Consider the following 13,247-nt stretch of genomic DNA (forward strand, 5'->3'; position numbering starts at 1 on the left):
TCATCAGTTCAGGACACATTTACAAAAACAGTCTGATAGAAATGTATTGAAAATATGCTCAACAGATTATGACAACAGTTTGCATGTAATGAACTAATGTCTGGATGTTTTGTGAGGTAAAACTATTAGAGAACCAGTATGATACATTTCAACATGACATAAGCAATTGATAATGTAGGAAACAGCAGACACTTCAACATAATCATTTGCATGAATGTGCCAAAGCATTTGCAATTTGTTCAAAAGAATTAGAAATTGCTTTCATGATGTGCACAAGTGATGAGATGAACTTTTTAAGTAGATAGTTAGTTAGTTAGATAGATAGATAGATAGATAGATAGATAGATAGATAGATAGATAGATTGTTTCTATTGTCTCTCTCAAATGGCTTCTCTTCCTGGAATGGATCACAGCTTGATAACTCCTTCTTCTTCCTGCTCTCAAACACAACAAGCTCCACTCTGTCCACACATTTCCTTGTTCCCGCAGAGGATGGGTGTAACCAACATGTGGTGAAGTGCAGGGAGCTGTCAGCCTCCATTCACTCCAGAAACACATGCTGTTTAGATCAGAGCTCAAACTAGTTTCATTTCTAAGAAAGTGAAAGTCAGACAGTCATTGACACTGAGAGCTGAAATGGCGCAGCAAGGAGTTCAGCTGGACCGGGAAGCTTTCTCTTGTTCTATCTGTCTGGATGTACTGAAGGATCTGGTGGCTATTCCCTGTGGACACAGTTACTGCATGAGCTGTATTAAAGGCTTCTGGGATGAAGAGGATGAGAAGAAAATCTACAGCTGCCCTCAGTGCAGACAGACCTTCACACCGAGGCCTGTCCTGGGGGAAAACACCGTGTTAGCAGCTTTAGTGGAGCAGCTGAAGAAGACTGGACTCCAAGCTGCTCCTGCTGATCACTGCTATGCTGGACCTGAAGATGTGGCCTGTGATGTCTGCACTGGGAGGAAGCGGAAAGCCTTCAAATCCTGTCTGGTGTGTCCAGCCTCTTACTGTGAGAAACACCTCCAGCCTCACTATGATGTCGTTCCATTAAAGAAACACAAGCTGGTCGACCCCTCCAAGACGCTGCAGGACAACATCTGCTCTCGTCATGACGAGGTGATGAAGATGTTCTGCCGTACTGATCAGCAGAGTATCTGTTCTCTCTGCTCTGTGGATGAACATAAAGGCCACAACACAGTCTCAGCTGCAGCAGAAATGACTGAGAGGCAGAGAGAGCTCGAGGTGAGTCGACACAAAATCCAGCAGAGAATCCAGGACAGAGAGAAAGATGTGAAGCTGCTTCAACAGGAAGTGGAGGCCGTCAGTCGCTCTGCTGATAAAGCAGTGGAGGACAGTGAGAAGATCTTCACTGAGCTGATCCGTCTCATCCAGAAAAGAAGCTCTGATGTGAAGCAGCAGATCAGATCCCAGCAGGAAACCGAAGTGAGTCGAGTCAAAGAGCTTCAGGAGAAGCTGGAGCAGGAGATCACTGAGCTGAAGAGGAAAGACGCTGAACTGAAGCAGCTCTCACACACAGAGGATCACAACCAGTTTCTACACAACTACCCCTCACTGTCACAACTCAGTGAATCTACAGACTCATCCAGCATCAATATCCGTCCTCTGAGATACTTTGAGGATGTGACAGCAGCTGTGTCAGAGCTCAGAGATCAACTACAGGACATCCTGAAGGAGAAATGGACAAACATCTCACTGACAGTGACTGAAGTGGACGTTTTACTGTCACAACCAGAACCCAAGACCAGAGCTGGATTCTTAAAATATTCACGTGAAATCACACTGGATCCAAACACTGCACACATAAATCTGTTATTATCTGAGGGGAACAGAAAAGCAACATTCATGAGGAAAGAACAGTCTTATTCTAGTCACCCAGACAGATTCACTACAGATTGGCAGGTCCTGAGTAGAGAGAGTCTGACTGGACGTTGTTACTGGGAGGTGGAGTGGAGCAGGATGGGAGGAGTTTATGTAGCAGTCGCATACAAGAATATCAGCAGAGCAGGGAATGAAAGTAACTTTGGACACAATGACAAATCTTGGGCGTTAGATTGTGACACTGACAGTTATAAGTTTTGGTTCAACAACATCTCAATTCCTGTCTCAGGTCCTCGGTCCTCCAGAGTAGGAGTGTACCTGGATCACAGAGCAGGTATTCTGTCCTTCTACAGCGTCTCTGAAACCATGACTCTCCTCCACAGAGTCCAGACCACATTCACTCAGCCTCTCTATGCTGGACTTTGGTTTTATTATTTTGGAGACACAGCTGAGTTCTGTAAACTCAAATAGACAGAAACCATTTTAGACTTCATGTGTCAGATTCTGTGTTGAATTTCTTCATTTTCTTTGTCTCCAGTGTTTCTGAACTGCCGAGATCAGCTGTCAATCAAATTGGGATTATCAACACTTTTTTGTAATCATTTCTTTAAATGTCACTTTTTCCTGTGTGTTTTCATCCATGGAGACTATCACTGCTCATCACAATGTTTTAACTTTTACTGACATTTCTTCAGATGAAAATTTAAACTTCTCTTTGTTCTAAATCTTAGTTTAATGTTTGTATTGATGTATTTGTGTGTTGTTGTTTCTCCTCCACTGAGAAAACACCAGACCTTCCTTTATCATAGGTATTTTGTTCTCACCACTTTTTACATTTTTATAAAGAAATATACAATAAAACTGTAATTATCCTGATAATAATCAATAAGGAGATCATTTATTCTTTTCTTGTACATAGCTGACATTCTGGGTTAAACAAAGTGATTGTGTGGATGAAGTGAATCTGAACATGAAATCATTGAACAAGAGTCATTTAACAGACTTTACTGATTAGATGTGTGAACAAACTGAAGGTTTATATAATGAATAAAGTTCTTTTTCTCAACAATGAACAAAGTATTTTCAATTGTCTTCATTTCAGGATCTTATTAAAAGCTTCTGGAGAAAATGTGAAACTAATATGAGATTTTATTTGAGGCACTTTTCCTCCTGAGTTTATATACTGACTTTGCTTTCTTAGACATTAGACATACAATATTTCCCTCTGAAATGTAGTGGAGTGGAAGTATAAAGTAAAATGTGTTAAATGTGAATATTTTATGATTTCCTTCATCTTCTATGATAATAAACTGAATATTTTTGGGTTTTGGACTGTTGGACGGGACAAAACAAGACATTTTAATTTGCATCTTGGGCTTTGAGAGACACTGATCGTCATTTTTCACAATTTTCTAACTAAATGATTGAGAAAATAATTGACAGATTAATCGATAATGAATATTATGATTAGCTACAGCTCTAAATATATTGATCAACAACTATGACTCTTCCTGTGGGCACCCATACGTGGAGGCTGGTGTATAAACTGATAATGGACAATGAAACACAGCTGTAAAGATATAAAATATGTCTTCATAGGATAAGTTACAATTGTTGACAAATACTGTACATTAATAAACACTTAAAATGTCCCTATCTGCTTACATCTACATTATAGCGTTTTATAAACCACGTATTAAATGTTTATATACTGATTATAAATGTTAAATAAGGGAACTTAAAGTGATTTTCTTTTCAACCTTCGTTAATACATTTTTTGACCACTTGGGGGCAGCAGAACACACTGTAAACATCACTGGCAGAATACAGTATTATCACCTTATACAGTTGATGTGGTGAATATGTTACCAAACAGTTGCCTATTTACTCTTCCAGCAGACAAGAGACAACATTAGCATTAATTTGCAGCCATGTTTCTGTCCTCTTGACAAATGTAAATCCACATTCACTCTCTTTTTAGGTCTGTTTTGGTCTGCAACAACTCCTGAGTAAAAGATGTGTGACTGTAGCTGCTGAATGTTGCTGCTGTGGCTGGAAGCAACGTTGTTAAGAACCAAAACAGTAACTTTGTGGACTTTAACACTGAAACAATGAGCTGAAAGAAGCTGAAACACTCAGAAGAGCTGAGGGGGACTGCAGAGTCAGCTTATAATTCTCTGTGTGTTTGTTACCTCAACCTCCTTCACATTACACATGATCATTTTTTCCATTAATACAGAGATATTAATTAGAACAGCTTTAAATATACAAACAAGCCCTTTCACATGAGGATTTCATAGTGTAAACATTGGAGCAATTTTACATGTTGGTTTCATCTTTGAGGAAAGCCCCCCAGTCACTTTCCTGTTTAAGAAATAAAGGCAGCCCTCAGTGGGTTATATAGACTTGGTTTCATAGATTCTGTGGCAGCTGGACAAGAAGCTGAGATTAAACTCTAGTATTTACACTGTAGATATAACCCAAACACAACAATTCTGGATGATACACTGTTATATTGTGAGTGTCGCAACAGATACACCGGAATGAAACACAGCTTGATAACTCCTCCCTCTTCTTCCTGCTCTCAAACACAACAAGCTCCACCCTGTCACACATGTCCTTGTTCCCTCCCCTTTAGTTATACAGTTTGAAGATGGGTGTAACCAACACTTGGTGAAGTGCAGGGAGCTGTCAATACAATTCTGTATAATTATCATACACTTAAGAAAAATATCACTGTGTGTGTATCTATATCTATCTATTTATCTATCCATATACATACATATATATATTGAGGACATGGTTTTTCTCCCAATGTTTGGCTGCCCTCTTCGACCAGCCTCGACCATTGTAAGACCATGATTGAGAACATGGTCCACAATTGTGGCTCTTATGTATTTCATTAGAAACATGTCCTTGGCCTCTTCTACCTCTTCCTCTGTTTGGCCTTCCCACCCTTCTCCGCGCAGCCTTACTCCTCCTCTTCTTCTTCCCAGCTGTTGACCCTGTTCATTTCCCTGTTGTTCTTCCATTGTCAGTAATTGTAACACTGTGTTGTGCTCTGTCTATATACGCTTGCCGATTGAAGGTTCATGAGATGCAGCTCTGAGCTGTTTTGGAGTACTGGTTGATCATTGCTTGATCTAACACTTCACACATTCCCCTTCATTAGTGAAAGTCAAGATTCACCTCAGAGCAATTCATCAGTTCAGGACACATTTACAAAAACAGTCTGATAGAAATGTATTGAAAATAAGCTCAACAGATTATGACAACAGTTTGCATGTAATGAACTAATGTCTAGATGTTTTGTGGGGTAAAACTATTAGAGAACCAGTATGATACATTTCAACATGACATAAGCAATTGATAATGTAGGAAACAGCAGACAATTCTACATAATCATTTGCATGAATGTGCCAAAGCATTTGCAATTTGTTCAAAAGAATTAGAAATTGCTTTCATGATGTGCACAAGTGACGAGATGATGTGGAGGTTGAACAAGTAGTTTTGAGAATTTCAATTCTGATCTGAGAAAAACTAAATCAAATGGAATAAATAATAATAAAAACAGATGATATGATATTTAAAAGATTCATTTCAGGAATTCATATGGACTCATTCTGAATATACTTTCTTAATATGCTTTAGCTGCTCAGTATCATAGAGTTGCTATTTATTATCTCTCCACAGCAGCATTGGTGAAGTTCCTATCAACAAAATAAAGAAAAAAATAGGGACAATCCCCCACCAGGTCCTGATACTGATGAATGTGAGTTCATCGCTTCTTAATGATACTGATGACATATGCCAGGTCATCTACAAATCATCATGTTCCCCCTTATTTTTTCGTATTAGCTCCATCAACTTACACCTTTCTGTTGACATTAGTGTGAAAATGTTAAGGCCAGATGTGGATGAGCACTGATCTCATAATGCAGGGTTTGATCCCAAAGAGAAAGAACTTTTTAAAGAGTTAGTTTTTAATTCATTTACAGTTATTTATTTTTTGTACATATACGATAGATAGATAGATAGATAGATAGATAGATAGATAGATAGATAGATAGATAGATAGATAGTGTGTATATGTGTGTGTGTACTTTTTTACTTCATACTTTTAAGTTATTTATGTTTATCTTGTTTCTTTTATATTTAACTATGTTTCTATTGTCTCTCTCAAATGGCTTCTCTTCCTGGTATGAATCACAGCTTGATAACTCCTCCTTCTTCTTCCTGCTCTCAAACACAACAAGCTCCACTCTGTCCACACGTTTCGTTGTTCCCACAGGGGATGGGTGTAACCAACACATTGTGAAGTGCAGGAAGCTGTCGGCCTCCATTCACTCCAGAGACACATGATGTTTAGATCAGAGCTCAAACTAGTTTCATTTCTAAGAAGGTCAAAGTCAGACAGTCATTGACACTGAGAGCTGAAATGGCGCAGCAAGGAGTTCAGCTGGACCGGGAAGCTTTCTCTTGTTCTATCTGTCTGGATCTACTGAAGGATCCGGTGACTATTCACTGTGGACACAGTTACTGCATGAGCTGTATTAAAGGCTTCTGGGATGAAGAGGATGAGAAGAAAATCCACAGCTGCCCTCAGTGCAGACAGACCTTCACACCGAGGCCTGTCCTTGGGAAAAACACCATGTTAGCAGTTTTAGTGGAGCAGCTGAGGAAGACTGGACTCCAAGCTGCTCCTGCTGATCACTGCTATGCTGGACCTGAAGATTTGGCCTGTGGTGTCTGCACTGGGAGGAAGCTGAAAGCCATCAAGTCCTGTCTGAATTGTCCGGCCTCTTACTGTGAGAAACACCTCCAGCCTCACTATGATGTCGCTCTATTAAAGAAACACAAGCTGGTCGACCCCTCCAAGACACTGCAGGAGAACATCTGCTCTCGTCATGATGAGGTGATGAAGATGTTCTGTCGTACTGATCAGCAGAGAATCTGTTATCTCTGCTCTCTGGATGAACATAAAGGTCACGACACAGTCCCAGCTGCAGCAGAAAGGACTGAGAGGCAGAGAGAGCTCGAGGTGAGTCAACAGAAAATCCAGCAGAGAATCCAGGACAGAGAGAAAGATGTGAAGCTGCTTCAACAGGAAGCAGCTTCACATCTGTTCATGGACAATGAGTTCATGGACAATGAACTTACGTTACTTACTTAGTTCCTTTGCTCCTCCAAGGAGCATAGGCCATCAACAAACCACCTCCATTTCACTCGATTACTAGCGATTCCCTCTAGATCTCCCCAGTTGAGCCCACTTCTAGATATTTCCGCCTGGGCATCTCTCCTCCAGCTATTCCTGGGTTGACCTCTTTTTCTTGTTCCCTGTGGATTCCATTTCAAGGCTTGTCGGGTGATGTTTGTGGCAGGTTTTCAGAGGGAATGCCCAATCCAACTCCACTTTCTCCTCAGAATTTGTAAGGTAATGGGATCCTGGTCTGCTCTCCTCCACAGATCCACATTTCTTACTTTGTCTCTCCACCAGATTTTGAATATCCTTCTTAGGCAGGTGTTAATGAATGTCTGTAGTCTGTTTGTTGTTTGTTTGGTTGTCCTCCATGTTTCAGATCCATACAGCAACACCTGCTTGACGTTGGTGTTTCTCAGTTTGGTGTTTGTTGAGATGTTTTTTGAGCTCCAGATCTTTCTGAGCATGTTAAACACCACCCTTGCCTTGTTAATCCGGCTTTTTATATCAGCCTCTGTCCCTCCGGTGATGTCCACAACACTGCCCAAGTATGTGAACGCCTCCACCTCTTCCGGGTTATCGTTGTTTATGAGGATGGGGTTGCTGGATTTGGAATGGATCTTCATGATCTGTGTCTTAGCTGTATTGGGTGTCAGTCCAAGCTTTGATGCGGCTGGTGTAGGTCTGTCTGTCTTTTCTTGTATCTGGTTTTGTGTGTGTGAAAGCAGAGCTGTCATCTGCAAAATCAAGGTCATCCAACTGCTCCAACAGTGTCCACTGGATCCCATTTTTCCTCCCTTCTGTAGTTTCTCTCATTATCCAGTCAATTGCCAGGAGGAACAGGAATGGAGAAAGGAGACATCTCTGTTTTACACCTGTCCTGACCTTCAAGCTCCGGGAGAGTTGGCCTGCATGATGTTCCTTCATATGATGCTTTGATAAGGTTTGTGATTTTAGTGGGAGTCCCATAGTAGTCCATTGGGCGCCATAGTGATGTCCTGTCTAAACTGTCAAATGCTTTTTCGAAGTGGATGAAGTTTATGTATAGGGACGTGTTCCATTCGATAGACTGTTCGATGATGATACGTAATGTTGCTATGTGCTCTGTGCATGAACGATCTTTCCTGAATCCTGCTTGCTGGTCCCGGAGCCTCTTGTCCACAGCTTCATGCAGACGGTTGAGAATGACCCGGTTTAAGATTTTGCTGGGCACAGAAAGTAGGGTGATCCCTCGATAATTGTTGCACTTCAGGTGGGATATTGTCGGGTCCAGCAGCTTTGCCAGATTTTAGTTGATTGATTGCTGCCCTGATTTCCGCTTTTGTTGGTCTGTCACACTTGATTTGTAGGGGTATTGTGGCCTTGAGGATATATGGTTGGTCTGTCGACGCTGGCCTCTTCAGGACGTCCCTGAATCCTGAGTCCCTCCTGAGTTGAGATCAGTTGGCCGCTTTTGTCTAAAATTGGTTTGTTGGTATGTGAATATGTGCCAGACAGTGTCCTTGTGATGTTGTATACTTCCTTCATGTTCCTTTGAGTTGCTGCCTGTTCTGCTTCCTTGGCTAGTCTCTCCACCTGTGATCTCTTGTCTCTCCTGATGTTCTTACGCACTTCTTTGTGGCATCTGTTATACTCCTTTTTGGGCAGATGCCTTTTCAGATCTTGTTCTTGAAGTGCTCACTTTTTGTTTGAGCTCTCTCCTCTGTTGAATTGTTTTGAGGGTTTCTGGTGTTATCCATTCTTTGTGCTTTCAGGTCTTCTTCCATAGGGCCTCCTCACAGGTTGAGCTCCAAGCTGCTTTTAGGTGTTCCCACTCTTCATTTATGGTCCATCCCTCCATCCTCCTCTGATGTAGCTCTTTATTTTCTCTTGACCTCTTTGAGGTTCTTTGCCACTTGAGCATTGGTGAGGTACTCTGTGTTATATTTTGTCCTCTGATTTTGGGCTTGATGGTGTCTCTTCAGCCTTAGCCTGAATTACCCTACTAGGAGGTGGTGGTCTGAGGCTGTGTCTGCTCCTCTTCTTGATCTGACATCTTCCATGGACCTTCTAAACTTTTTGCAGATACAGATATGGTCAATTTGGTTTTCTGTGACATGGTCTGGTGACACCCAAGTTGTTTTGTGGATTGTTTTATGGGGGAATACACTTCCTCCAGTCACTAGGTTATTGTTAGCACAGGTCTCCACAAACATCTCTCTATTTACATTCATGTCTCCCACTCCATGTTTCCCCATCACCGCCTCATATCCATCATTTTGACCTCCAATCTTGGCATTGAAGTCCCCCATCAGGATAGTGAGGTCTCCATTACTAGGTCTCCATTACTTCCAAGTAGGTAGTTCAAGCTGTCATAGAATGGTCTATGACAGTGAGTTGTCTGCATCGTTGGTGGGTGCGTAGCACTGAATAATGTGGCCTTTCACTCTCCTGTTCTTAGTTTGGAAGGTTGCGGAGATGAGGCGAGAGCTGATGGGTTTCCATGCAGTCATGGCCTTTCTAGTGTCCGTCGTCATCATGATGGCTACTCCCTCTGTATGGTGGGCTCCTTCGGTTTCATGTCAGCAGTAGATAATGGACTCTCCGCTGGCCAACTTGACCTCACCCAATTGAGTCCATCTTGTTTCTGCCAAGCCCAGGACTGAGAGATTGTAGCATGCCATTTCCTTGGCAATAATGGCAGCCTTGCCAGCCTGGAACATGGTTCGGATGTTCCATGTACCCACATGGATGAATTTCTTTGGCATCAGAAGGTGTATCGGCTTCCAAGCTACCTTGCAGGTTTGGCTGGGCAGTATCATACTCCCCATTACTGGGGTACCTTCATCAACCAGATGGGTGATTTGGTTTTTGTTCATCAACGTTTTTGTAACTCGCTTTTTTTTTTTATGGGATAAGGTAGTTAGCCCCATGCCCAACCCCTTAGCCTGGAGGACCAGGGACTGCATTCATCTGACTCTTCCCCCTTGACCTGTCTGGTATGATTGAACCTACTGGGGGTATAAACCCCCAGTAGGTTCAATCATACCAGATGTAGCTCTCAGGTTCACAGGAATACACAAGCCTCTCCACCATGACAAGGTTGCAGTCCAAAGGGAGGAACGGACAATGAAACACAGCTGTAAAGATATAAAATATGTCTTCATAGGAGAAGTTACAATTGTTGACAAATACTGTACATTACCAAACACTTGAAATATCCTTATCTGCTTACAACTACATTATAGTGTTTTATAAACTACTTATTAAATGTTTATATACTGATTATAAATGCTAAATAAGGGAATTTAAAGTGATTTTTCTTTTCAACCTGCGTTAATACATTTTTATTGCAGCTTGGGGGCAGCAGAACACACTGTAAACATCACTGGCAGAGTACAGTATTATCACCTTATACAGTTGATGTGGTGAACATGTTACCAAACAGTTGCCTATTTCCATTTTTCTGTCCTCTTGACAAATTTAAATCCACATTCACTCTCTCTTTAGGTCTGTTTTGGTCTGCAACAACTCCTGAGTAAAAGATGTGTGACTGTAGCTGCTGAATGTTGCTGCTGTGGCTGGAAGCAACGTTGTTAAGAACCAAAACAGTAACTTTGTGGACTTCAACACTGAAACAATGAGCTGAAAGAAGCTGAAACACTCAGAAGAGCTGAGGGGGACTGCAGAGTCAGCTTATAATTCTCTGTGTGTTTGTTACTTCATACTTTGAATATACAAACAAGCCCTTTCACATGAGCATTTCATAGTGTAAACATTGGAGCAATTTTACATGTTGGTTTCATCTTTGAGGAAAGCCCCCCAGTCACTTTCCTGTTTAAGAAACAAAGGCAGCCCTCAGTGGGTTATATAGACTTGGTTTCATAGATTCTGTGGCAGCTGGACAAGAAGCTGAGATTAAACTCTAGTATTTACACTGTAGATATAACCCAAACCCAACGATTCTGGATGATCCACTGTTATGTTGTGAGTGTCGCAACAGGTACACTGGAATGAAACACGGCTTGATAACTCCTCCTTCTTCTTCCTGCTCTCAAACACAACAAGCTCCACTCTGTCACACATGTCCTTGTTCCCTCCCCTTTAGATCTACAGTTTGAAGATGGGTGTAACCAACACTTGGTGAAGTGCAGGGAGCTGTCAATACAATTCTGTATAATTGTCATACACTTAAGAAAAATATCACTGTGTGTGTATCTATATCTATCTATTTATCTATCCATATACATACATATATATATTGAGGACATGGTTTTTCTCCCAATGTTTGGCTGCCCTCTTTGACCAGCCTCCGCCATTGTAAGACCATGATTGAGAACATGGTCCACAATTGTGGCTCTTATGTATTTCATTAGAAACATGTCCTTGGCCTCTTCTACCTCTTCCTCTGTTTGGCCTTCCCACCCTTCTCCACGCAGCCTTACTCCTCCTCTTCTTCTTCCCAGCTGTTGACCCTGTTCATTTCCCTGTTGTTCTTCCATTGTCAGTAATTGTAACACTGTGTTGTGCCCTGTCTATATACGCTTGCCGATTGAAGGTTCATGAGATGCAGCTCTGAGCTGTTTTGGAGAACTGGTTGATCATTCCTTGATCTAACACTTCACACATTCCCCTTCATTAGTGAAAGTCAAGATTCACCTCAGAGCAATTCATCAGTCCAGGACACATTTACAAAAACAGTCTGATAGAAATGTATTGAAAATATGCTCAACAGATTATGACAACAGTTTGCATGTAATGAACTAATGTCTGGATGTTTTGTGGGGTAAAACTATTAGAGAACCAGTATGATACATTTCAACATGACATAAGCAATTGATAATGTAGGAAACAGCAGACACTTCTACATAATCATTTGCATGAATGTGACGAGATGAACTTTTTAAGTAGATAGTTAATTAGATAGATAGATAGATAGATAGATAGATTGTTTCTATTGTCTCTCTCAAATGGCTTCTCTTCCTGGAATGGATCGCAGCTTGATAACTCCTTCTTCTTCCTGCTCTCAAACACAACAAGCTCCACTCTGTCCACACATTTCCTTGTTCCCACAGAGGATGGGTGTAACCAACATGTGGTGAAGTGCAGGGAGCTGTCAGCCTCCATTCACTCCAGAAACACATGCTGTTTAGATCAGAGCTCAAACTAGTTTCATTTCTAAGAAAGTGAAAGTCAGACAGTCATTGACACTGAGAGCTGAAATGGCGCAGCAAGGAGTTCAGCTGGACCGGGAAGCTTTCTCTTGTTCTATCTGTCTGGATGTACTGAAGGATCTGGTGACTATTCACTGTGGACACAGTTACTGCATGAGCTGTATTAAAAATTTCTGGGATGAAGAGGATGAGAAGAAAATCTACAGCTGCCCTCAGTGCAGACAGACCTTCACACCGAGGCCTGTCCTGGTGAAAAACACCATGTTAGCAGTTTTAGTGGAGCAGCTGAAGAAGACTGGACTCCAAGCTGCTCCTGCTGATCACTGCTATGCTGGACCTGAAGATGTGGCCTGTGATTTCTGCACTGGGAGGAAGCGGAAAGCCTTCAAGTCCTGTCTGGTGTGTCCAGCCTCTTACTGTGAGAAACACCTCCAGCCTCACTATGATGTCACTCCATTAAAGAAACACAAGCTGGTCGACCCCTCCAAGACGCTGCAGGAGAACATCTGCTCTCGTCATAATGAGGTGATGAAGATGTTCTGCCGCTCTTTAACAGACTAATTTAGTTTTGTTCTGTTAACTTTGTTAAATAGTTGTGAATAGTGCAGAGAGCACACTGGCATCTGTGCAGGTAAGGACAACAGCACAGGCCACACCAAACCCCGTACTAATGACTGCACTAAAGTGACTAAACTTAATCAACAATGAATATTATGATTAGTTGCAGCTCTAAATATATTGATCAACAACTATGAGTCTTCCTGTGGGCACCCATACGTGGAGGCTGGTGTATAAACTGATAATGGACAATGAAACACAGCTGTAAAGATATAAAATATGTCTTCATAGGAGAAGTTACAATTGTTGACAAATACTGTACATTAATAAACACTTGAAATGTCCTTATCTACTTACAACTACATTATAGTGTTTTATAAACCACTTATTAAATGTTTATATACTGATTATAAATGCTAAATAAGGGAACTTAAAGTGATTTTCTCTTCAACCTGCATTAATACATTTTTTGACCACTTGGGGGCAGCAGAACACACTGT

The 13,247-nt window shown here is 41.4% G+C and overlaps 3 protein-coding genes across 3 annotated transcripts; all 3 read left to right on the forward strand.

Annotated features, from left to right (window-relative positions):
* Positions 1–505: 505 nt before the first annotated feature.
* LOC137196016 (tripartite motif-containing protein 16-like) lies at positions 506–2,915 on the forward strand. Its single transcript, XM_067608785.1, has one exon. The coding sequence runs from the start codon at positions 637–639 to the stop codon at positions 2,305–2,307; it is 1,671 nt and encodes a 556-aa protein (XP_067464886.1). The 5' UTR covers positions 506–636; the 3' UTR covers positions 2,308–2,915.
* Positions 2,916–5,774: 2,859 nt separating this feature from the next.
* LOC137196241 (E3 ubiquitin/ISG15 ligase TRIM25-like) lies at positions 5,775–7,009 on the forward strand. The gene has a single exon (XM_067609112.1). The coding sequence runs from the start codon at positions 6,275–6,277 to the stop codon at positions 7,007–7,009; it is 735 nt and encodes a 244-aa protein (XP_067465213.1). The 5' UTR covers positions 5,775–6,274.
* A 5,082-nt stretch (positions 7,010–12,091) lies between these two features.
* LOC137196021 (E3 ubiquitin/ISG15 ligase TRIM25-like) lies at positions 12,092–13,247 on the forward strand. Its single transcript, XM_067608791.1, has one exon. The coding sequence runs from the start codon at positions 12,238–12,240 to the stop codon at positions 12,748–12,750; it is 513 nt and encodes a 170-aa protein (XP_067464892.1). The 5' UTR covers positions 12,092–12,237; the 3' UTR covers positions 12,751–13,247.

The sequence above is a fragment of the Thunnus thynnus genome, chromosome 13 (assembly GCF_963924715.1).
Source record: "Thunnus thynnus chromosome 13, fThuThy2.1, whole genome shotgun sequence".
NCBI classification, from domain to species: Eukaryota; Metazoa; Chordata; class Actinopteri; order Scombriformes; family Scombridae; genus Thunnus; species Thunnus thynnus.